The sequence below is a fragment of the Salmo salar genome, chromosome ssa21 (assembly GCF_905237065.1).
Source record: "Salmo salar chromosome ssa21, Ssal_v3.1, whole genome shotgun sequence".
NCBI lineage: Eukaryota > Metazoa > Chordata > Actinopteri > Salmoniformes > Salmonidae > Salmo > Salmo salar.
The window spans coordinates 26,054,359-26,079,610 of NC_059462.1; the positions used below are offsets into that span (position 1 = coordinate 26,054,359).

Sequence of the window (25,252 nt, forward strand, 5' to 3'; positions counted from 1 at the left end):
TGGGAATAAAGAGTTCAGCGGGTGGACAGACAGTGATCCTGAGCTAGTGAACTTACCGTAGCACTTACTGTTGCACGCAATCGGTCTTTGTTGTAGTACAAACACTAGCCTATCTATAGGCCATCAACTGCGTCTAAAGTATAGAGAAACCCTTGGTTTTGGGAGGATTTGTTCGCCAAAGCTAAGCTCATTAGTTCCAACGTAATTGTCTTGAAACCTCCATTGCCAACATGGCCGGAATTCCACCTAGCCAATCAGAGGGCAAAGTGTAACGATTCTATATTGCTCCCTATCTAATCAGGTCAGATAAGTAGCCAAAGTCTCCATCACTGTCCCAGGCTTTTGGTTGAAATAATTGGCAGGACCATTGTGCTGATACATGGTGACTACAATGGCCTGCGTAGCCCCACTCACTCTGTAATACCCTGAGCTCTTTACCCTGTAACCTGATATCATCGGCAGGACAACTGAGCAGCCATTGAGGCACAAAGCATCCTGCACTGATAGCTGCCATGTGGACAGTGTTTCGGCACAAAATGACTGCCACGGATCATTCAGGTAAGTGCTACCCATCTGTGGTGGCTCAGGCAGGTTCCCCCCGAAACGATCACAAATCTACTGTAGCTATATTGACTTAAACTATAAAATGAGTAACAAATCATCACCGCATGGAATCAGCGATATCACCAGTGTTGAATGTTAACTCTTGCTGGCTGTTTGATGCTTGTTGTTCTTTATCATTCATAGAGAAGGTAGAGGTTTGGAACGGTGTAGTCCTTATCCAGTTCTATTCACAACCATTTTAGAGCTGGGACCATCAGCAGGGGATTTCCCCACCCACACTGGTCTAAACTGGGAGGGATGAGTCAGCGGTGCAGTGGGATTACAGGGTGTGAGAGGGGAGTCACAGAGCGTTTGTCCGAGACAGAGACAGTTAATAGACCTAATCTGGGAGACAGCAAGACCTTGTTCAGAGTCTAGACAGCCTCATGTCAACAACAACGTGGGATGGTACCAAGAGAGATTAGACTGATGTCATCATTCCTAAAAATCTTGAGGAAGTATACCGGCATAAGGAAGAGGGACCTACCATTGAATGGGAGTGAATGGAACTGATTGGGACAGTTGGCACCCATGTACAACTCAATGTATGTGGCATAATCAGTCTAATCTTCCTTCTAATCAGGAAGGAAGATTCATCCAATCAAAATGTTTGTTTTTTTCTGGATAAAAAAGGGGTTTCGGTGGTGGGCGTGGCATTTTTAAACCAATTTCCTGCAATTCTCCAAATTTCTCCATTGAGCTGAGATAGTTTTAAAGAATTTCCTGCAATTCTATGCATTTTGCCATGGCTAATGCTGTGTTCTATTGCCCAAATTTAATAACAAAATCAATACTGTTAAATTATTTGTTTTGGGAATTTTTAATTCCCCTGACAGTCTAGCTTTTATTTTGGTGATTGTTAGTTCTCAAAGAATATATTATAAAAAATAAAGTATGGGAAAATATCATTTATGTCTCTTATTTTAGTGGTTTAACTTTACACTGAAAGCGTTTTCAATCCCAAAAATAAATAAAGTTTGGACTTAGGAGTCCTGAAAAAACACCCACCAAAGGGTTTCTACTGCAGTAAAATTCCTGCTCTTACTAACACCTACAAACTACGGTTGCTAATCCATGACCTGGAATCACCTAAACTCAGCATTTACCTCCTGGCAACAAATAATACTATTCCTGGAGATTTACATACGCCCAACCTCAGTCCGTCCAGTTTAGGCTGAAGCGTTGTTTACGTGTGAGCTCGATCTCACACTAACCAGGGGGTTGTGTTTTTGTAACCCTCTTATCAGACAGCTGGGGGTCCTATAAAAATGTTGCGGTATCATACCCCATACACATGCGCACACAGAACAGCGCCGGAGAAGGCGGCTGACGTTTTACGTGTCCCCAACAGATAGTTTTTTTTGTTCGTTTATTTGCGTTGTTTGTATTTTTTACATAAGGTTGCCGCTACCGCCTCATATGACTGAAAATAACTTCCTGGACATCAGGACTGCGATTACTCACCACAGACTGGCAGAATCCTTTTTTTCCTTTAAAGAGCCTGACGTGAACGATATACTGCTTTCTCGGGTACAGGCCCAGATCCCGTGATTTGCGTGAAGAGGAGGTGGAGAAAAAGGGGACAGAGGACGGGCTGCCTTCTGAATTCGTAGGCAATCGAATAAACCTCCACTTCCTTCCATTCTGCTAGTAAACATGCAATCTTTGGAGAATAAAATAGATGACCTACGCAGAAGATTAAACTACCAACGGGACATTCAAAACTAGAATATCTTATACTTCACGGAGTCGTGGCTGAACGACGACACCATCAACATACAGCTTACTGGTTATACACTGTACCGGCAGGACAGAACAGCGGCGTCTGGTAAGACAAGGGGCGGCGGACTATGTATTTTTGTAAATAACAGCTAGTGCACCATATCTAAGGAAGTCTCGAGCCATTGCTCGCCTGAGGAAGAGTATCTCTATCAACATTTTTGTAGCTGTTTACATACCACCACAGTCAGAGGCTGGCACTAAGACAGCATTGAATGAGCTGTATTCGCTATAAGCAAACAAAAAAATGCTCACCCAGAGGCGGTGATCCTAGTAGCCGGGGACTTTAATGCAGGGAAACTTAAATCCGTTTTACCAAATTTCTATCAGCATGTTAAATGTGCAACCAGAGAATTCCTTTTTTTTTTTTTTAAACTCGACCACACACTGAGACACATACAGAGCTCTCCCTCACCCTCCATTTGGCAAATCTGACCATAATTCCATCCTCCTGATTCTAAGCAAAAATTAAAGCAGGAAGCAGCAGTGACTAGAGCGATAAAAGACGTTGTCAGATGACGCAGATACTAAGCTACAGGACTGTTTTGCTAGCACAGACTGGGAAATGTTTCGGGATTCCGCCGATGGCACTGAGGAGTACACCACATCAGTCATTGGCTTCATCAGTAAGTGCATCGATGACGTCGTCCCCACAGTGACTGTATGTACATACCCCAACCAGAGGACTAAGATCGAATCGTACTACACCGGCTCTGAATCTCATCGGATGTGGCAGGGCTTGCAAACCATTACAGACTACAAAAAGGGAAGCACAGCCGAGAGCTGCCCAGTGACACGAGCTAAACTACTTCTATGCTCGCTTCGAGGCAAACACTGAAACACACATGAGAGCACCAGCTGTTCCGGAAGACTGTGTGATCACGTTCTCCACAGCTGATGTAAGACCTTTAAACAGGTCAACATTCACAAGGCCGTAGGGCCAGACGGATTACCAGGACGTATACGGCGAGCATCAACTGGCAAGTGTTTTCACTGACATTTTCAACCTCTCCCTGTCCGAGTCTTTAATACCAACATGTTTTAAGCAGACCACCATAGTGCCTGTGCCCAAGAACACTAAGGTAACCTGCCTAAATGACTACCGACCCGTAGCACTCATGTCTGTAGCCATGAAGTGCTTTGAAAGGCTGGTCATGGCTCACATCAACACCCAGAAACCCACTCCAATTTGTTTACCGCCCCAACAGATCCACAGATGATGCAATCTCTATTGCACTCCACACTGCCCTTTCCCACCTGGACAAAAGGAGCACCTATGTGAGAATGCTATTCATTTACTACAGCTGTGTTCAACACGATAGTGCCCTAAAAGGTCATCAATAAGCTAAGGACCCTGGAACTAAACACCTTCTGCAACTGGATCCTGGACTCCTGGGGGTGATGGGCCGCACCCAGGTGGAAGGGTAGGTAACAACACATCCGCCACACTCATTCTCAACACAGGGGCCCCTCAGGGGTGCGTGTTCAGTCCCCTCCTGTACTCCCTGTTCACTCATGACTGCACAGCCAGGCACAACTCCAAAACCATCATCAAGTTTGCCGATGACAACAGTGGTAGGCCTGATCACTGACAAGACACCTTATAGGGAGGTAATCAGAGGCCAGACCGTGTGGTGCCAGGACAACAACCTCTCCCTCAACGTGATCAAGACAAAGGAGATGATTGTAGACGACAGGAAAGAGAGGACCGAGCACGCCCCCATTCTCATCGATGGAGCTGCAGTGGAGCAGGTTGAGAGCATCAAGTTCCTTGGTGTCCACATCAAACAAACTAACTAACATGGTCCAAACACACCAAGACAGTCGTGAAGAGGGCACGACAAAACCTATTCCCCCTCAGGAGACTGAAAATATTTAGCATGGGTCCTCAGATCCTCAAAAGGTTCTACAGCTGCACCAGAGAGCATCCTGACTGGTTGCGCCACTGCCTGGTATGGCAAATGCTCTGCCTCTACAGAGGGTAGTGCGAACAGCCCAGTACATCACTGGGGCCAAGCTTCCTGCCACCCAGGACCTCTATACCAGGCTGTGTCAGATGAAGGACCTAAAAATTGTAAAAGACTCCAGCCACCCAGGTCATAGACTGTTCTCTCTGCTACTGCACGGCAAGCGGTACCGCAGTGCCAAGTCAAGGTCCAAGAGGCTTCTAAACAGCTTCTACCCCAAACCCATAAGACTCCTGAACACCTAATCAAATGGCTACCCAGACTATTTGCACCCCCCCCCCCCCCCCCTTTACACCACTGCCACTCTCTGTTGTTATCTATGCATAGTCACTTTAATAACTCTACCTACATGTACATATTACCTCAACTAACCGGTGCCCCCACACATTGACTCTGCACTGGTACCCCCCTGTATATAGTCTAGCTATTGTTATTTTACTGCTGCTCTTTAATTACTTGTCACTTTTATTTCTTATCTGTATTTTTTTAACTGCATTGTTGGTTAGGGGCTTGTTAGTAAGCATTTCACTGTAAGGTCTACACCGGTTGTATTCAGCGTATGTGACTAATAAAATGTGATTGGATTTGACACACACACACACCACACAAATCAGATCAACACAATGCTAATGGCTAGGGGTTGTTTCTGGACAGGGCCAGAGTCTCTTTCCTAAATCCTACAAAATTCACCCCCACCCGGCCCCATCAGCTTTACCTCAATCTGTATGTTCGTGTTATACCTGGAGTGGCCTTCACCACACGGCTAAGTTGGTTGTGCCAGTAGATCACCTCCTGGGTAATGAATTGTAATTCCGACTACAAATGCATTTATTATATTTTATATTCAAAACACGTTTTCATCAAAATGTACATTTTAAAACAAAATCCACATATAAAAATCAAACTGACATAACATTTACAATAGAATCACATGGGGGGGAAATTCATCGTAAAACAGGTAAAAGAATAAAAGGGAGACCCTGTTGAATTTGATCTCGTGTTAAATGAGGCTATAGTGGTGGTATGTGGTTCTATCTATAAGGTGCAGTGGGGACAGACTCTTTAAAGGGGCATTCTACTGAAACGATAAAGAATAACAGTTTTAACTGTTGAATTTCTGTGGAATGACCCTTTAATGCACCAACTTCAAACAAGAACCTGAGCTACAGCAACTCAACAGCTACTACAGCAAGTATTTTATATCCATCCTCGGTTGGATTTACGTCATTAAAGCAACATCTGATGTTAGGGGCTAATTTCTTGTTGACATGATGAGACATCTGCATGTACTGTATGTTTGAACGGCCCTGCTGGCCGGTGGAACAACTGCATACGCTTATTGTCTAAGAAATCATATTTCCATATCACTGGCTGAAATGTCAATTTCCTGGTTGCTCAGCATGAGCAGATTCCCAAGGCGGTTACCGTGCCTAACTGCCTACATTTCCCATGTTTCCTATACTACCCACCGTGCCCCTCTGGTGTCTGTACAGGTTCAGCACCAGGTCCCTTATTTCGTCTCGTTTCCTCCGCACCTGTTGCCGTGGGAACCAGTGTTCTAGGCGCAGGGGGAGCTCAAAGTGCACCACAGGGTCCTAAAGGGAGAAAGGTCAGGAGAGAGCTACAAGGTGTCTGTAGGTGTATGCCAGCATATGTGTTTGTGAGTATGTTCTCATAAGAGAAAAACATAAGTAACCTTGCCTGAGACCAGAAGACTCAAGCTTTAGCTCAGTTGGCTAACATGGTCTTGAGTTGTTCAGACACACCAGTTCAATACCCGGCTGGTTACAGGTGGGAAGTGTGGGAATGCATATGTATGTTCTTATTTCAGGTGTATAGTTACCTGCAGGAAACTCTCAACGTATTGCAGCAGGTATAGGCCGCAGTCACTGCTGTTGTCCTGTAGAGGGACTTTACAGTGGGAGCCTCTCATCTGCTCAGAACTGAACTCACGCACAGAACCCCGACGCACCTCCCACTCTGACTGCAGGTACCTGACACAGAGAACATTAAACACCCATAAGGAACATATTCACACACACACATTCTGTCTACAGATATCTAACACACACACACACATTCTGTCTACAGATATCTAACACACACACACACACACACACACACACACACACACAGAAAAGTGAACACACTCACTCCCGTAAGAGTTTGAAGACACGCTCATGGAGGGAGAACTTGAGGGAGTCCATGATGAGAATGCAGGGTCTGAGAGAAGAGAAAGGCATTTCACAATTGCATATAAACATCCAGTTATGAGCTCTTTGTGTGGGTCTTTCCACTCACCTTTTACAGACACTCTCTCTGTGGCAGGTCTTCTCAGTGCAGTCCTAGGGAGAAGAAGAACGACAGAAGGTAAGAAAGAAAACAGAGGGAGAGAGACGGAAAACAATGAAATATGAGAAATTGAGACCCACAATAAGAGCCCTAAAGACAGTTGTCTTACCGGAGGACCAGGAGGTGGCTGGAGTACTGAGTCACCCTGGACAACACTCTCTGAAACTAGAGAGAGGAAACATCAGCAGCATTATCCTCATGTTCCATCCCAGGGTTTCAGTAGTTGTTTTACGGTCATGATGTATGTTATCGCAGCACAGTGACATAGAGAATGGAATGTGTCTTAGTCTCATAAAAACACACATTAAAGCCTATTTAGTTCCAGCGTCATTCTCTGTTTCTGTCTGTGACTGGTGTTCTGATTGTTTTTGGATGACAATAATCCAGAGCAGCTCTTAAACAATTCCCTCCTAAATGTTCTGGCTCCATCCTACCACAGCTCTAGTTTTTCATACTATGCCCAAATACATCTGAAAGAAGGTGCATTTATCGAGACTACCCATAGTCATACTTCCTAAAGCAATGCAAATATTCACTCGTGTTGAAATATTATGTACGTTTGATGGTTTCACAAAGGTCTAACGTCCTGTGAGAGACATGATGAGAATAGTTTAGTCACACATACCTGTAACTGTCAGTTTGTCTTGGTTGTCAGTGTTGGTGGGACCAGGGGGAACATCAGTGACACCATTAAGCTTTTCAGACCCGGAAGCCTCCTCTTCAGCCTGGGCCTTGCCTGGCTTCTCCCCCCCTGTTCCCCTCAGCAAGGCTGGGCTGCTCCACTCCTCACACTGGGGATCCTCCAGGCCAGGGAAGCAGATCACCACCAGGTACCAGTGGGCTCTGTCATACAAGGAAGAAAGCACTATAAGTCACATGGTTTATTGATGCGTGTGTGTGTGCGGACTTGTTTTCCTACATTATCAGGACCCCAAATGTCCTAAAAAAGAGTAGGAATTTGTTAAAACGCTATTTTAAGCTCAAGGGTTAGGTTTATGGTTTTGGGGTTAAGGGTAGGGTTAGGTTTATGGTTTTGGGGTTAAGGGTAGGTTTAGGGTTTTGGGGTTAAGGTTAGGGTTTTGGGGTTAAGGTTAGGGTTTTGGGGTTAAGGTTAGGGTGTTGGGGTTAAGGCTAGGGTTTTGGGGTTAAGGCTAGGGTTTTGGGGTTAAGGCTAGGGTTTTGGGGTTAAGGCTAGGGTTTTGGGGTTAAGGCTAGGGTTTTGGGGTTAAGGCTAGGGTTTTGGGGTTAAGGCTAGGGTTTTGGGGTTAAGGCTAGGGTTTTGGGGTTAAGGCTAGGGTTAAGGCTTTGGGGTTAAAGGTAGGGTTAGGTTTAGGGTTTTGGGGTTAAGGGTAGGGTTAGGGTTTTGGGGTTAAGGGTAGGGTTAGGGTTTTGGGGTTAAGGAAAACAGGATGTGTAATAGTAAAGAAAAAGTTAACCAAATGTTATTAAATCAAAACTGTGTGTGTGTCACTCACTCCTGATTGACAGGCACAAACAGGAAGTCTTTCTTGAAGATGTCCACATGTCGTGTCCACGTCTTCACTCGCTGGTGCCGCCGCTGCTGCGCTCTGGAGACAGACAACACACACATGAAACATACACTGCAATACAAATGCATGAATGATAAACGAAAATACACACACACACACTTACGAGATGCTGGTGCTGTCCTCACTTGCGTTGTCTCTGCGTGTGAGCTGCTTGTAGAAGAAGCTGCTGAAGACATGAGACCGATCAGCTACATCTTGTGGAGCCCTCTCCAGGAGCAGATACCTGTTGGGACAGAGACAGAGCCATGCAGGGGTTGAAACTGTCCTCCATTTTGGCCCAAACAGTTTTGTTGTTGTTGTGTACAGAGGATGTCTCCGTTAGGGTAGATACTCCATGCAATCACTGATGTCAAACTCACTTGAGGTAGAAATCGATGATGACATCATTCAGGAACTGGCCATTGTCAAGGCACTCCAGATCTTCTGTTGTCACGGTGATCCCTCCTTTAGAAGGCGGTGGAGGAAACTGGATCAACCTAAGAACAGGAGGATAAGAAACAAGTTAAGCCATACATCTACAAGTTTCTCTACAGCAAGTGTCTCCGTCCCAGGTCCTGGAGATTCATTGCGTGTGCAGGATAACACACCTGTTTTAAAGACTCAACAAGTTGTGTAGCTTGCCTGCGTGTGGGGCCCTGGTGTGTGTACCGGGTCCAGTTGGAGCCAGGCTTGGGGCCCAGGGACACAGAGTAGGAGCCTCTGGTTCTGTGGTGACACACTGTGTACACGGGTCTGGGCTGGACTGGACTCCCCTGGAGGGGTGACAAATGACAGAGGTAGTATAATAGGTTACATTTGATTATTAAATGTTAGCGCTTAGGATTTTGTTATGGTCACAAACACACTCAAAGTACTAGACAACCTCAGTGAGGGGTACAATCTCTACCTCCCTCTGCTTCCCCTCCATCTGTACGTCTGTCTCTGGTAGTGTCTGTGACTCCTCCTCCACCTCTCTGTCCAGAGGGTCCAGCTCCGGCCCAGGTGTGTCTCTGTCCTGTTCTGGTTCTTGGTCCTGGTCTGGCTCTGTCCCAGGCTTGGCACTGTTATGGCCCAGTAGGGAGAGTAGCTGCGGGTCCAGTCCAGTTCTGCTGACTAGCACCAGACTGTCATCCAATGACAGGAGGGGACTGTGGAGGTCAACAACCCAGTTGACAGGAGAGCTGCCACGGAGCTGTGCAGCGTCGACATGCGGGGTGTTGTTGAGACAGATGATGTCGAGGATGGAGCGAAGAAGAGCCCCCTCCACCCCCTCCAGAGGGTCGCACAGAGTGAGCAAGAGAAAGGGACTGGCTTGACCTGTGAACACACACACATTCAAACAACACAATCAAATACATTTGCATAGCACATAGGCGTACACACGCTTGAGCAAACACCCACCCACACACACTTTGGTTCCACAAGGCAGGCTCTCACCAGTGGGTGGGTCTAAGGCCTGTTTGATTGACAGCTCACTCAGGTCTTCTTGGACGGCGGCTGCCTGGGTGTCTGAAACGTAGAGGAGGAGCAGGGCGGGGGGGGGCTGCCCCCTCTCCCCCTCAACCTCCCACCCCAGCCCTCTCTCCTGTAGCTCCTCCCAGTCCCAGACACTGTACCGCCACAGCTGACAGCGCTCCACAGTCACCATCACTTCTACCAGGCCCGAAGGCTCTGAAGACAGAGGGGAGAGAGAGGGGTCAACAACCTGGTCATCTAAACCTGGGGCTTATTCAGGAGACAAAGACCAGGAAAACATACTATTTCACATACAGTAGTGATCAGGAGTCACAGGGGAAAGCACTTTAGCTCTCTGCAGACAGATTTCACCAGCAGAAAGGTGAAAAAGAGCACAAAGCCCTGAGGGTCTGACACACACACACACACACACACACACACACACACACACACACACACACAGCTGAAGATGAGGATGGTGTGCAGACAGACAGGAGGACCACAACAGGATCTATTTCAAGGCAGAGTTTTTCTATAGCCACCACACGAGGGGCTAGCGACCACACGCGGTCTCGTTCAGGTTGGACCAAGTAATAATGCCATTGTTCCAAAAGGATTAAAGGTTAAATAGAGGACCAGGACTGTATGGTAAAGGCTGTGGCGACAACACAAAATAAGATCCCGAGGTGCTGAATTACCTTGAATTGGTATGATGATTCTTTGGTTTGTGATCTGCAGAGGAGGAATGAAAGGACCACACGTCACATAAGCACTGCAAGAGTACAAGATGCTATGTATTGAATGTTTATTCTAGTATGTACTGCATCTTCTCCACAGTTGGAGCACAGTGTTCAGAGCATTACCCTGAGGTTCCCGCTGGCCTCCCCACGGACCCCCCCACAGTGCAGGGAAGAGAAGGGCAAGCCCATATTCTCAGAGTCCTCAGCGCTGGGGAAGGGGGACACCCCAAATCCGGTCACCACCACAGGCACCAACTGAAACAAACACACACACAAACACTTTGATGAGTGACACACACAAGTGCATGCAAGCATACAACAACCATGCTTTCTGATAACAAGGGCACAAGAGAATCCGGATAAGCAAGGAGACATAGAAAGGGTTTGTGTGCGAGAGACTTAGTTAAATCAACAGATCGGTTTAACATACACTATATATAGACAACATTATGTGGACACCCCTTCAAGGCCCCTTAATTCCAGTGTAAGGAAATCTTAACGCTACAGCATACAATGACATTCTAAACTATTCTGTGCTTCCAACTTTGTGGCAACAGTTTGGGGAAGGCCCTTTCCTGTTTCAGCATGACAATGCCCCCGTGCACAAAACGAGGTCTATACAGAAATGGTTTGTTGAGATCGGTGTGGAAGAACTTGACTGGCCTGCACAGAGCCCTGACCCCAACCCCATTGAATTGGAACAGCGACTACGGCCAGGCCTAATCGCCCAAGATCAGTGCCTGACCTCCTAATGCTCGTGGCTGAATGGAAGCAAGTCCCCGCAGCAATGTTCCAACATCTAGTGGAAAGCCTTCCCAGAAGAGTGGAGGCTGTTATAGCGGCAAAGGGAGGACCAACTCCATATTAATGCCCATGATTTTGGAATGAGATGTTTGACGAGCAGGTGTCCACATACTTTTGATAATGTAGTGTATGTGTGTTCATTTGTTTGTGGTGCAGCCAAGGGCATTTGGCTTGTCCTCTTATGATTTGACCGACTACAGTACGTGGGAGCTACAGTATCCCCACACTGGCCTCTAAAGCCTGGCAGGCAGCAGGTGGTGGTTCTACTCCCTCGGGCCAGTCTAGTCACGCAACGCCCTCCCTCACCAACACCACCTGCCTCTGTACTCTGATCCCTCTGTGAGCAGCCCTTTGTGACATCTCCGTAATCTATACTCTCGAGTCGCTATTCACTATTTCCCGACCGTAGGGGAAAACACTGGGAGTTCTCACAATGACAATACGTGTATTTTTATATAGCTCTTTTCATACAAAATCTCAGTCGCTTTTAAACTAACAAAAAACCTAGACTGACGGCAAAAGAAAAACTAAATTTACATGTTGCTCATGAGTGCATTTCACACTTTTAGATTAGAATTGTATTGTAAGGCTCGTATGAATGTCCTGCTTAACATAACGTTTGTGTCATGTCGCCAATCAACTACATTATACTTAAAAAAAAAAAAACACTTCAACCGGTAAAAATGCCCTTAGGCTAGCTTTGCTACCAGCCATGTCAATGAGCGTTAGTGTAGAATGTAGGATGTGTGAAGCCTACTCCTCAGCCTGAAGTGTCTGAATAGCTAGCTTTTCACATGGCGCTGACTGGTAAGACGGTTCAAGAGGGCGGTCACATGTTCTAGCAAGGCAGTGGTTCTGGGTTCGAGCATCGGTGTTAGCCGAACTAGGAGGAAGTGGTACTCACTAAGCAAGCAGCATGTCCCCTATTCTGCCCTCTGTGATGTCATCCATTGTGAGATCCCCCTATTCCATCCTTTGTGATGTCAGAGGTTGTTTTTGCCCACCTGAGAGTGCATCTCTGCCACCATTTGTTCCTGAGAATGATTTCTCTGGGGCTTAGATTCACTAGCGCCAGTCTGTGGCCGAAGGACTGAACTGCGGTACGGGGTGACTACCTCCTCCTCATCACTGGAGAGAACAACTAGAAAAAACACACACACACACACACACACACACACACACACACACACACACACACACACACACAGATTAAACCTGTTGCAGTGAAATACTGTTACACACTAGGCTTGGGCGGTATACTGGGATATTTAGAAATAAAGAGGGTAATTCTAATTTTGACTCACAAAAATGCAATTCAATTCAGGTACATTTGTTAACAACTAGCACATGGAGCAAACGGATGTTTCATGATGTGACCTCCACAGTTGAGCAGCAAAGAGAGGTGATCAAGTTACACTACAAATTCACTACTAATGTTTGCCAACTAAATATCTTATAACTAGAAGGTAACGATCTCCAGCTCAAGGCTCCAGCTATGCATTTGATTTGCTAACTTGCTAGCTACAGGTGGCTAGCTTATAAAATCAAAAGCTTCTTGTTTACAACAGAGTAGAGGTCGACCGATTAATTGGAATGGCCGATTAATTAGGGCCGATTTCAAGTTTTCATAACAATCGGAAAATGATATTTTTGGACGCCGATTTGGCCGATTGTTTTTCTCTTTTTTTTACCTTTATTTAACTAGGCAAGTCAGTTAAGAACACATTCTTATTTTCAATGACGGCCTAGGAACAGTGGGTTAACTGCCTTGTTCAGGGGCAGAACGACAGATTTTTACCATGTCAGCTCAGGGATTCAATCTTGCAACCTTACGGTTAACTAGTCCAACGCTCTAACCACCTGCTTTACATTGCACTCCACGAGGAGCCTGCCTGTTACGTGAATGCAGTAAGAAGCCAAGGTAAGTTGCTAGCTAGCATTAAACTCATCTTATAAAAAACAATCACTAGTTAACTACACATGGTTGATGATATTACTAGTTTATCTAGCCTGTCCTGCGTTGCATATAATCGCTTAGGTACACGTTACTCCAACCATACATCAATGCCTTTCTTAAAATCAATACACAAGTATATATTTTTAAACCTGCATATTTAGTTAATATTGCCTGCTAACATGAATTTCTTTTAACTAGGGAAAATGTGTCACTTCTCTTGCAAACAGAGTCAGGGTATATGCAGCAGTTTGGGCCGCCTGGCTTGTTGCGAACTGTGAAGACTATTTCTTCCTAACAAAGACAGCCGACTTGGCCAAACGGGGGATGATTTAACAAAAGCGCATTTGCGAAAAAAGCACAATCGTTGCACGGCTGTACCTAACCATAAACATCAATGCCTTTCTTAAAATCAATACACAGAAGTATATATTTTTTAAACCTGCATATTTAGCTAAAAGAAATCCAGGTTAGCAGGCAATATTAACCAGGTGAAATTGTGTCATTTTGCGTTCATTGCACGCAGTCAGGGTATATGCAACAGTTTGGGCCGCCTGGCTCGTTGCGAACTAATTTGCCAGAATTTTACGTAATTATGACATAACATTGAAGGTTGTGCAATGTAACAGGAATAACATTTTGTTTTCGAGATGATAGTTTCCGGATTCGACCATATTAATGACCTAAGGCTCGTATTTCTGTGTGTTATTATGTTATAATAAAGTCTGAGTTGATAGAGCAGTCTGACTGAGCGATGGTAGGCAGCAGCAGGCTCGTAAGCATTCATTCAAAATAGCACTTTCGTGCATTTGCCAGCAGCCCTTCGCAATGCATTGCGCTATTTATGACTTCAAGCCTGTCAACTCCCAAGATGAGGCTGGTGTAACCGATGTGAAATGGCTAGCTAGTTAGCGGGTGCGCGCTAATCGCGTTTCAAACGTCACTCGCTCTGAGACTTGGAGTAGTTGTTCCCCTTGCTCTGCATGGGTAATGCTGCTTCGAGGGTGGCTGTTGTCGATGTGTTCCTGGTTCGAGCCCAGGTAGGAGCGAAGAGAGGGACGGAAGCTATACTGTTACACTGGCAATACTAAAGTGCCAATAAGAACATCCAATAGTCAAAGGTATATGAAATACAAATCGTATAGAGAGAAATAGTCCTATAATTCCTATAATAACTACAACCTAAAACATCTTACCTGGGAATATTGAAGACTCATGTTAAAAGGAACCACCAGCTTTCATATGTTCTCATGTTCTGAGCAAGGAACTTAAACGTTAGCTTTTTTACATGGCACATATTGCCCTTTTACTTTCTTCTCCAACACTTTGTTTTTGCATTATTTAAACCAAACTGAACATGTTTCATTATTTATTTGAGGCCAAATTGATTTTATTGATGTATTATATTAAGTTAAAATAAGTGTTCATTCAGTATTGTTGTAATTGTCATTATTACAACAACAAAAAAGTACTTAAAAAAAAAATTAAAAAAATAGGCCAATTAATCGGCATCGGCTTTTTTTGGACCCTCCAAATAATCGGTATCGGCGTTGAAAAATCATAATCGGTCGACCTCTACAACAGAGACTATGAATCCCCTCCTGGATCAAGTTCGAGTATAGTCTTTTGAGAACTTAATGAGCTGGGTTGTCTGTCCTTGCATTTAGTTTATGTTCGCTTGCACTTGTTAGCATTTACCTAACGTCCGCTATGGGATTTCACAAGTACTTTGTTAACATACTTATTTATTTTTTACATTTGCAAAGAAATAGCTGCTCTTGTGTGCACTGCCGGTAATACCGTATGGTACTGGAATGGTAACGACATCTGGATAAAACCAGACCCTATATGTTGGGGGGGGCAGTAACCATAACAATGGCAAAGTGTTGTAGGCCACAGCTAGTGCTATGGCACACACACATGCAAGCCCACAGATACTTTTTATTTTTTTAAATTACACACAAAAAGGTGATACTGATACGTATACACACACACACACACACGGCATACTGACTCAGACAGTCGCAATCACGCACCCAGTGGTCATCATTAACAGACAGTGACGGGCTCAGGCTCAGCGCCCAAAGCAGAAAAATAGACTACATTTAGCAACGGTCATCAAAATTGTTAACAGGTTTTAAAACAATAGTAATAAATGCAACAGGCAAAGAATGAAGATACTCTGAACTTTTAGCAACTTTAAAATCCATCAGATATTGACTGAATTATGGCACACAAAACATTTTACTGGCACGGACAAATAATAAATGGATTTCAGGGATTTTTTTTTTTTTCTTAGAATGCACTCATATGTTCTAAGGGCAATGTATTTTTTAAATATTTTGTGTTAAAAATAAAGATGATGTGCCTCATTTGCATAAATACTCACATTAACATAAGAGGTGGAACAGGGCTGCACCCGCCTGCTCCGTCTCCCCTACCTGCACCCGCCTGCTCCGTCTCCCCTACCTGCACCCGCCTGCTCCGTCTCCCCTACCTGCACCCGCCTGCTCCGTCTCCCCTACCTGCACCCGCCTGCTCCTTCCCCCCTACCTGCACCCGCCTGCTCCTTCTCCCCTACCTGCACCCGCCTGCTCCGTCTCCCCTACCTGCACCCGCCTGCTCCGTCTCCCCTACCTGCACCCGCCTGCTCCGTCTCCCCTACCTGCACCCGCCTGCTCCGTCTCCCCTACCTGCACCCGCCTGCTCCGTCTCCCCTACCTGCACCGTCTCCCCTACCTGCACCCGCCTGCTCCGTCTCCCCTACCTGCACCCGCCTGCGCTGTCTAGCCTCATTAATTAGTGTGGTATAATTCAACAAGTGTGTCAATAGCATGATACGTTTCTAGACTAAATGTTGAATCCCAGATGAAGCTTTAGCGTTCTTAGAGATGCAACGGAAAGACAATGTATTCCATTACCGGGGTGTCTGACAGGTCATTATAAAAATGTCTGTGGTCGTAACGCTAATGAAAGGCACAAGCAAGAGTATGAAAGAGTCGCAGGAGTAAAATGAAAGCAATCAATCGAATGAGATTTAAGTGACAAGTGGATTTGACCCCTCAAACAGAGGAAATATAATGGTATACAGATGCTCAGGTGGGCAGGGCATGCACGTTGTTACTACATTATAATCTAACCACTCCAGGAGGGGGAGGAATCTGTGTATTTCTTTATTTCTGTATGTTTGTTTCAATAAGAGAGATGGGGTGAAAGAAGCACACACCAGGAGTGAAGGTATGCAGCATACAGTGCGCTCTATACTCACTGGGTTCAGCAGGGCTGGGTTTGGGCGACCTATCCTGGCTGGAGGACAGGCACAGCCTCAGGGTTCCTCTCCTCTCCTTTCCACAGCTGGGGTTAGAGGGGCTAACAACTTCCTCGTCTTCCCCCACAGTGACAACCATCAAGGTCCCGTCAAAGTCGGAGGGATCCACCTCTACCTCTATGGATGCTACATTGGTGTCTCTGCCCCCTGTCCCGTCCAGACAGAGCCGTTTTGGGAGCAGTCCTCCCACGCCTCTGGACTCCCCGGACAGGCGCAGCACGCTCCCCCTGGAGTGCCTGGAGGTGTCTGTGGTCAAGCTCTCCACCGCTCCATCCTTCACCTGTCCATTACAGTAGAGCCCAGATTCCCTCCTACATCTCTCCCTCTGGAAACAGAGGGATAAAGGTTGCGTTAAGCTGGGGGCTGGTTGTCTAATGGTTTGGTTTCTAGCTTGCAGGTTTTTGGCTTTAGCCTTAAAGTCAGACAACTTTAATGTCAGTATTAAGGTAACTTCTATCCAGAGATCCTACCTCAGCACGTGTGGATTCACTTGAACCTGAATTGGACTTCCTGGTCCTGGTGGATTGTGGGTAACGCTTTTTCTGGTGCCTTTCCCCCTCAGTAAAGGTCACCTCCTCCAAGGGTACCCCGGACCTGCGCCTCCCTGACACACTACCCTCTGCAGAGTAAAGGGACGGTGATAAAGTTATCACACCAGATACAATAAACGTGTTCCTAGTCTCCAGAAAGTAGGGCAGCAGATATGGAAAAACAAACGACCGTAACAGAGAATTAAATCAACGTTGCCTGTGTATGTAAGAGAGGAAAAGAAAGGTGCAGATTCAGCAGGTCTTTGTTTTACAGCTCAATAAAGTAAAGCGTTTGTTTATTTACAACAGGCTTGAATCCAGGAATACTGCAGAGCCTTTCCAATAAGGAGAACCCTCGGGGGGGGGGTAGGAGTGTGTGTGTGATCTTCACTGCATCTCTTGGGCCTCATAAGCGTTGCATAAATGCAACACTAAATATCAGCGTGCCTCATTTCTGAAAAGACTGCGCACGCAGAAAAATATTGTGACTCATAAATTTGGCGCACGCCAGACATACATGCATGTTTCCCATTACAAATCAAACCTGGCGTAAACGTGTGCGCACGTGAACGAGCATTATAACTCCACCTGAAAAAACGCCCATCATTCACCTTTTATGGTGACAATAACGCCCTTATGTGCTGTATACTTTGGAAGTATTGGAATTAGGCCAAGACAGTATCTAAAGGAAATAGCAATGCATGGCAAACTTGATCAAATGTCTTTGGAGGTGTTGGCAGAATGTTTTCTTTTGCAGTGACATTTGCTGTATATGACCATTTCTGAAAAACAAAAACACTTGCAAATTGTTGTGGACCTGTAAACAGATTCTTCGAATGCATTAATGTTTTACCTTCTTTTCCCCAAACCTAAATAAGCTGCACTGCCCGCGAATTCTGAAACGATGTCTACTCTGAAAACATGTTAAACTACAGTAGGCCTAGTTAGTGGTAGCCTATACATCTCAATGCAAAAGATCAACTGTCTGTTCACCGGTTCAATTCTGTGTTATAAAACTACGCTCCCTGTCGGATGCATAGAGCAAAAACTTGAAGTTATGATAGCATTTAACTTACGTAGTTAAATAAAGGTTCAATAAAAAATGATAATAATATCTAATAGGCCCAATTAAATGACAGATGCACATTGTACATTTAGCATCTTGTTATTATATTTAGCTAGGCTACCTGTTTTTCTGTTATAAATTAGAGTTCCATATATTCCACATTTGCACAAAGTATTTGCCTTCTTGTAATGCAATACTTCAACCAGTAGAAACTGTGCGTACTCATGGTCTAAAGTTTACGGGAAAATAAGCACATTCTCACGTCAAGTTCAGTTTTGAAAAGAATTGCCATTTTTGCGTGAAAACTGACAGACACATGTTTTAGGGCATATTTTGTGCGTACGCAATTTTTATAAATGAGGCCCCTGGTCCTCACCATTCTCCTCTCCTATTATCACTTCTTTCATCTCCTCTTCCTCTGACCCCCCTCTGTGGTGTGACCTAAACAAGAGGGAAAGAAAGTCAGAAGCCACCTAAACAAAATTCTACTGTCTGTATACTTACTCTGTGTTTTAACTCTTGATCGCTCACTGGCATCCTAAATTCAGCAACATTTAACCCAGCATTACCTCGTCTCCTTGCGGGTCGAGGTGGGTGTGTCGTGGTCATGGGGTCTCTTTCTGTATTGGGGGTCATCTCTCCGATCCTCCCCCCCCTCTCTGCTGCTCTGAGACACCCTCCTCTGCCCACTCCCCACCCACGACTCCCTCTTTCTCTCTCCATTGCCAGTCATCAGGCCACGCCTTTTCTTGTCCAGGTAGGCCAGCCCCTGTTCAGTCTTTAAAACGTCCGTGAGGACCAACTGGATCTGCCTGATGAAGGAAGGAACAGAACCAGTCAGAACCTTTACAGCCCTACGACCATTCTGTGTCATCATGACATGACATTCCGGCTTATATGATAACCATTCTGACCACGTACATGTTAGTTAACCAATAGGGAAACTGTGTGAGGCTATAGGGGGGAGGGGCAGACAGGTGGAATGGGGTTGATAGGACCAGGCAGTGTGTCTGTGTGGTAAAGATAAGCACTGCTGCTGTCGCTATATCTCTACAGTACCAGTAATGGTGGTGTACCCGGAGCATGTAAGCTACCTTTGAGAATAATACTTAGGGGAAGAGCCCCATCTGTGGAACGTTTGGAAAACTGCACCCAATGACAAAGTGGCTTAATTCTACTTTACCGTGCAAAGGCTCCCAATTAGTTCACAGATAATAACATGAATTAAAATGTAGATTTGGCAATGTAAGACAAAGGCTGTATCTTACTAAGTGACCGTGTTATAGAGTAAAATCATCTATGAACCTACAACAATCTAACCAGACTAGCTTGCTTCCTAACATAACTTTCCATCTGCGGCTCCATAAATGCTGCTCCTCACCTGTCCATTGCCGCTTGGGCTAAAGCCACCTGGCCATGATCCAAAGAGATGGATCCATTCTGCTGACGGGAATCTTGGAGTTTGATTCTGTCTCCAGCAATCTGGGACCAATGAATCTGTTGGAGAAAGGGAGGCAAGAGGAAAGTTACTGACCCACTGCCCTGACCACAATATTAAAACCTCAGGGAAAAAGGTTAAAGGTGAAATCTGTCGTTTCCTTTATTTTCAATCATTTTAATGTTGTGTGTGTGAAGGAGAGAGGGACAGAAGGTGAGAAATTCTGGGGGTCAGCTAAGGTCTTTCAGGTATAATTGTGTTTCTTACTAAATGTTTGACCCCATAAGCCCTACTTAGTGTGCCCTACTTAGGCTAGGCGAACTCAACGAGTGTGCTCGCATTCTCCCTTAAAAGTCCTTTGATTGAAAAGTCGCAATAGTACCGTAGCTAGTATACACTTCCTCAGAAGTCTGAATTAATCTAACATAACTCAAGACATCTGGCATGACATTTTTTTTTTGTCTAAATCTTAGTCGCGCAATTTTACATCTAACTAAGATGTTTGGTGCTGTATTTCTCAACTGAAAAAATGTACATGAAAGCGATTCGTCTCTCATTGAATGACGACAAACACTTCATTAAAGAATCCCTACTGTTGACCAATCACAGACGAAAAGGAGTAGACTTCAGCTACCGACTTCTGCTTGTCTCAAGAAAAAAATACCGTGTGCACGAACAACCGAGAAAACCCTTGCCGAAAACCAAAACGAACAGAAACGTCACAAAATGTCGCCATGATATATGCACGAACTGTTTCAGATGTTTAGCATGCGGACGCCTTAAGAGAAAGGTTACCCAAAGAGAATAACATCTACCTGTGCCTCTTCATTCCCACATCCCGACTCTGAAGAAAGGAGGGTCTTAGGGATTTTGAGTGGACTTCCCATCTAAAAAGCAGAAAAGGGTACTGTTACTATGCTCACTATTATTGACTATAGTTCTTGCATACTGACTGAGAAAAAGACTAGGAATCCCAATGAATGAATATAACCAGGCAGGCCAGACATACTTGAGCGTTATCCACCTTGTCAACGGCCAGTGAAATGGTTAGAGCTCTCCTGTGGTCCATCATGACCAAGCTATGGTCCTTTAGGGCTTGATGGACACTCCTTCTCCAGAGCCTCCTTTCACCAAGCAAGGCAGCGATGGCGATGCAGCAAGCAAGATCTGCAGCAGACACACATGGTATACATTCACTTTGATATCTGTCAGTTTAAATGTGCATAATCACCCATACCTTGGGGATGTACGTTGTTAAATACAGTATCAGGTAAGTGCAAGTGTGATTATTTTTAGTTTGTACTTTATGCGCAATGCTTTTGCCATGACAAATACAAGCATTGTTTATAAACTTGCAATAGCAGTTAGTGAGCAACTACAGGTTCATTATGGATACATGTTCTGTATCTCTCAATCCACAAGAACAGCAGCATCTTGACAGGTCACAGTGTCGTGCATATATTTTCCTCCATTAGCATGCTATAGTCCATGGGCCGGGTCGGGCTCACTTGGGATGACGATGTCTCAGTGATTTTCTTGAAGGTCTATGTCCCTAGAGTTGTGCGATAGCAGTGCTGCAAAGGCAGCTTTCTCTGTGTTACCAGGCTTTCTTTCATCCCTCCATCCCATTCATTTTTCACCATAGGGATTTTACCAACTGAAAAACAATGTCAGTATTCTTCAAGTTATTGCTCACGTATAGACTTTAATCATATATCATTGAACGCTTAGATACGCAGCTATCCATCAGACACATTTTCGGAAGGTTAGGTATAAATGGCTTTAAAAAGGAAACCCTGATAAATTTTAAACTTTGTTTGACAAGTGGATCTGAAAGGTCATGAAATTACCTTTCAAATTGTATATAACATAACCAACTTTGAAAGTACCACCTACAACAATTGTTTAAAAATAGCCCTTATTGTGCAATTGACATTAGAATGTTGGAATCTTAGAATTTCATGTCTTGGGGCAGCTTTGGTTTTGGATTGTAACTTCGGTGATAGAAGCACCAAATTTCACACACAGTGAGAAAAGGGTTTCAACAACATTTGTAGATACAGAGCCATCACAGGATTCACACATTAACCCCACAGAAACCTTTTTCCAAAATGGCACCAAACAACTCAATGGGGTCTTATTGGATCGATTTTGCATGACCATACCTGTATGAAAGAATTGTAGTACGCCCAATAATATCTTAAAATGGTCATAATGATGTAGAATACACAACCAAATGAGCCAAGTGTGTCATATATACAAAGGTGTTCAATTATTCACAGAACTGTGGTAAGAATGTGCCCAAAAAGGTGTCAGAATCACTGATTTCTGAAGATGTTTAAAATCTTAATTGCAATATTTCATTTTCAAACATTTAAAATGGATTTATACTTGTAAATATTCATGAATGTGGGCTGACTAAAAGGATATACAATGTTATCCTATTAAACTATTTTCATTATGAGGACTATAAACCTGCCCCGGATATTCCATGTAGTAAAATCCAATGTTGGGCCTGTTGAGGCCTGTTATATTAATTGATACTTTTAGTTTTCTAATAACAGACCAACCTGCTACGGCCCCATAGTAAGAATACATTTTAAAGGGATAATCCATCCCCTGAAATAAGTGGTCCGTCTGTGAAACCACAAATCGTGCAAGAACGTGTCATAGCCACATGGTTCTTGTCACTGGAGATAGGGGATAACACACCATCACATTTCATGACACTCTTAATAAAACAACGACTTACAATCCAACTCGCCAAATCAGCCAATAGATGGTATGAGCATACTTGTCTAGAACACATCCGTCCGTTTATATCATCATGGCAAAGTATATATTTTGCTTAGATGTGCTCAATCTAGTGGAACAAATTATTCAACTCAGTTTCTCCTTCAAGTACCATCTTGCAACGCAACCTGTGTGTCTGTGGGTAAGGACCCCTGTTCCCATAGCAACGTACTTTGCACCTGCTCTGGGCAGCAGAGTTGCAATTTGAACTTGGTGAGAGACTCCTAAATTAATGGGTGCAGTTCGTTTAGGCGATTTTACAGCTAACCATCTACCTCACATGCTGATACTGACTTTGGTATTATTGTGTGGATTTACATTTGCTAGCTAGCCAGCCCAGAGTGAGCATTGCTTTGTGGGTTTTGTTGTGGACTTGAGCTGCAACAGATTTCCACATACCAACCTTGTTATAATGACAAAAATAAATATTTGTTCACAAAAAATATAGTTTTCACATATTACTGTTATTTAACACAGTTTGACACTGTTAAACATAGGAATTAGGGGTTTGGGGTGGATTATCCCTTTACATTTTGACTAATTATGTGTAATGGTTTTCTGCTCTCGTCAAGATAATAGGTTAAAACATATTGGCATTCACATGGAATTGTACAAGTGCTCTAATCCTCTGCTTTATGAAAACAGTTAATAGGATAACATTGTATATCATTTTTTAAAGATTAAATATTGCAATTAAAGTCCCCATGCAGTCTTTGTAATTGATTGTTTCAAATCATCACTGTAGGTCTAACAAATCATTGTGTTTATATAATGAAAGTAACTCAAGTATATTTTTTAGCAATTATATCCCCAAGCCTCCTTTGGCCCTGGAAATGCTCAGGCTGATCATATGGGTGTTAGGAAACAAATGTTAAGATATTTACATACACAGCCATGATCGGCTGATAGGATGCTATAGAGCGCACCCGCTTACCCAGATTAACAGTCATTGGTCTATTTTAATCAGATCACATTGTGATGTTATGTGGGCCAAAAGTTCCATCCCACCTGAACAGACTGAAATTACTGGCATTTTTTCTTCTAAATAGCCCTTATACAAAAACTGCATTATCAAAATGTTCACAATTTCCAAGTGTTATTTCGACCTCTGTGTGGAAATATTAAAAATAAACAAGAAAATCACGTTAACTGCACTGCCCCTTTAAGCATTCTTAACATTTCAGTTAAGAAATCAGTGATCAGGACAGCTTTTTGGGCATTCTTACCCCAGTTCTGTGAATCATTTAACATATTTATATAACTGGCACAATTGGCTAATTTGGTTGTGTATTCTACATCCCTATGACCATTTTAAGATAATATTGGGCATACTACAATTATGTTTCATTCAGGTATGGTGATACAAAATTGATCCAATAATACCCATTGTGTTGTTTGGCGGCCATATTGGAAAAAAGCTTCAGTGGAGTTATTGCGTGAATCCTGTGATGGTCCTGTATCTAGAAATGTTTTTAAAACCCTGTTGTGTGTGTGTGTGAGCAATTTAATGCTTCTATCACCGAAGTTACAATACAAAAACATAGCTGCCCCACTATATGGCTAAGCTTCCAACAATTCGAATTTCTAGCGTATTGTTGTCAAGATACCAGTATTGCGATACAACGAAGTAAGGAAGCAAAGGAAACAAAACATGAAGTGGACTTAATTTCTCAAGGAAAACATTCCTAATGTTGGAGAAAAAAACTGCCTTATGTTGTCACCCAGAGTCACATTTGAAGTTGTTTATATTTATACCACTTAAAAGGAAATTTCATGACCACCCAAATGTATCAGGGTTTACTTTTTTAAGCATGAACATTACAAAATGTGGATGGATAGCTGTGAATCTAAGTTTACTAATAATATGATTAAAGGGTAACGTTATAGGTGAGCAATAACTGGTTCTATACTGACATCGGAATTTTACGATATGACGAACAATGGTAAAAATGAATGGGATGGAGGGATGAAAAGAGTGATAACACGGAGAAAGCTGCCATGAGACATCGTCACCCCAAGAGTGAGCCCGACTGCCCACATTTGGGGGGGTCTGGCCCGTGCCATGGATTACTATGCTAGCAATCATTGGCTAGTCCTCGGGTCGCTACTCGTTGCATTTCGCTAACGTTAAATATTGCTCGTATAATGGTTATCTTCGTGTGTGCCATTTGTCATTCTAGAATAGCATTCAACTATGCACAGTCACGCTAGCTAACAAAACCTGGCAACAAGCTGCCTGTAACTTCAGAAACATTTGGTGTAGGCGAGCCTTAGCTAGCATCTATGAATAGGCTAACGTTAGCTAGCTAGCAGGTAACTTTTGTCCCCAGTTCTCATACTTACTCGGTAATACAGTGAGTTAGTGCAACATACACACGCGTGACCAAAGAACGAAGAGACGGAAAATGTACACAGCTACTGCACTCTCCAAATCATCTTGCTGATTAATTGCAAAGCCCATAAAATCATAAATACACGTTGTTTGCAAAGGTTGCCGTTGTTTTCAAGCTTTTCCTGGTTCAGAAGAACATCCTGTTGTTTCCGGAAGTGAACAATCTAGATATATGAGACCATAGAATGAGAATATTATTTGCATCCAAGTCTATGTTTTATGACTATTATTTGGTTACAAATGTACACTTATATGATATTAAATATGAAATACATTGAATTATTCTAATATACCTTCATAGTATCAAATTACTTGATATGTAGGCTACTCATGGTCCACATAACATTTTTCATTTAATGTTGCAGATATGTAAGAAATGTTTTAATGATTCATTGCACTTCTTGATAACGTTCATCAGATACTTTAATATCTAATTGCTCATAATTTACATTCTGAGAAGTTATATGCACACAAAACAATAAAAGACAAGTCATTCATATACTTTTCAAATATTACTGTTCA

The 25,252-nt window shown here is 43.7% G+C and overlaps 2 protein-coding genes across 4 annotated transcripts in view; both read right to left on the reverse strand.

The window, feature by feature from the left end:
• The window catches only part of LOC106582154 (interphotoreceptor matrix proteoglycan 2), a 35,266-nt gene extending 32,549 nt beyond the window's left edge, over positions 1-2,717 (reverse strand). The window contains exon 1 of the mRNA XM_014164953.2: positions 57-2,717. The gene's annotated coding sequence lies outside the window, so the exon portion shown is untranslated. The remainder of the gene's footprint in view (positions 1-56) is intronic.
• A 2,442-nt stretch (positions 2,718-5,159) lies between these two features.
• On the reverse strand, positions 5,160-24,901 carry LOC106582153 (sentrin-specific protease 7). Of its 3 annotated transcripts, none has more exons than XM_014164946.2 (23): positions 24,682-24,901; positions 20,570-20,712; positions 20,361-20,432; positions 19,489-19,604; positions 18,677-18,919; positions 18,484-18,548; positions 16,982-17,130; positions 16,452-16,836; positions 12,234-12,370; positions 10,549-10,680; positions 10,384-10,417; positions 9,668-9,901; positions 9,138-9,547; positions 8,873-9,003; positions 8,611-8,727; positions 8,355-8,474; positions 8,177-8,269; positions 7,327-7,544; positions 6,811-6,866; positions 6,651-6,694; positions 6,504-6,572; positions 6,193-6,343; positions 5,160-5,944 (listed from the first exon to the last, which is right to left on the reverse strand). In XM_014164946.2, the coding sequence occupies exons 2-23, from the start codon at positions 20,615-20,617 to the stop codon at positions 5,780-5,782; spliced, it is 3,189 nt and encodes a 1,062-aa protein (XP_014020421.1). In that variant the 5' UTR covers positions 20,618-20,712; positions 24,682-24,901; the 3' UTR covers positions 5,160-5,779. The 3 variants fall into 3 exon arrangements, with proteins under 3 accessions (XP_014020421.1, XP_014020420.1, XP_045560571.1); XM_014164945.2 differs by having other exon boundaries at positions 20,555-20,712; XM_045704615.1 differs by lacking the exons at positions 18,484-18,548; positions 18,677-18,919; positions 19,489-19,604; ... (1 more) ...; positions 20,570-20,712; positions 24,682-24,901 and adding an exon at positions 18,612-18,633.
• Between the last annotated feature and the right edge of the window lie 351 nt (positions 24,902-25,252).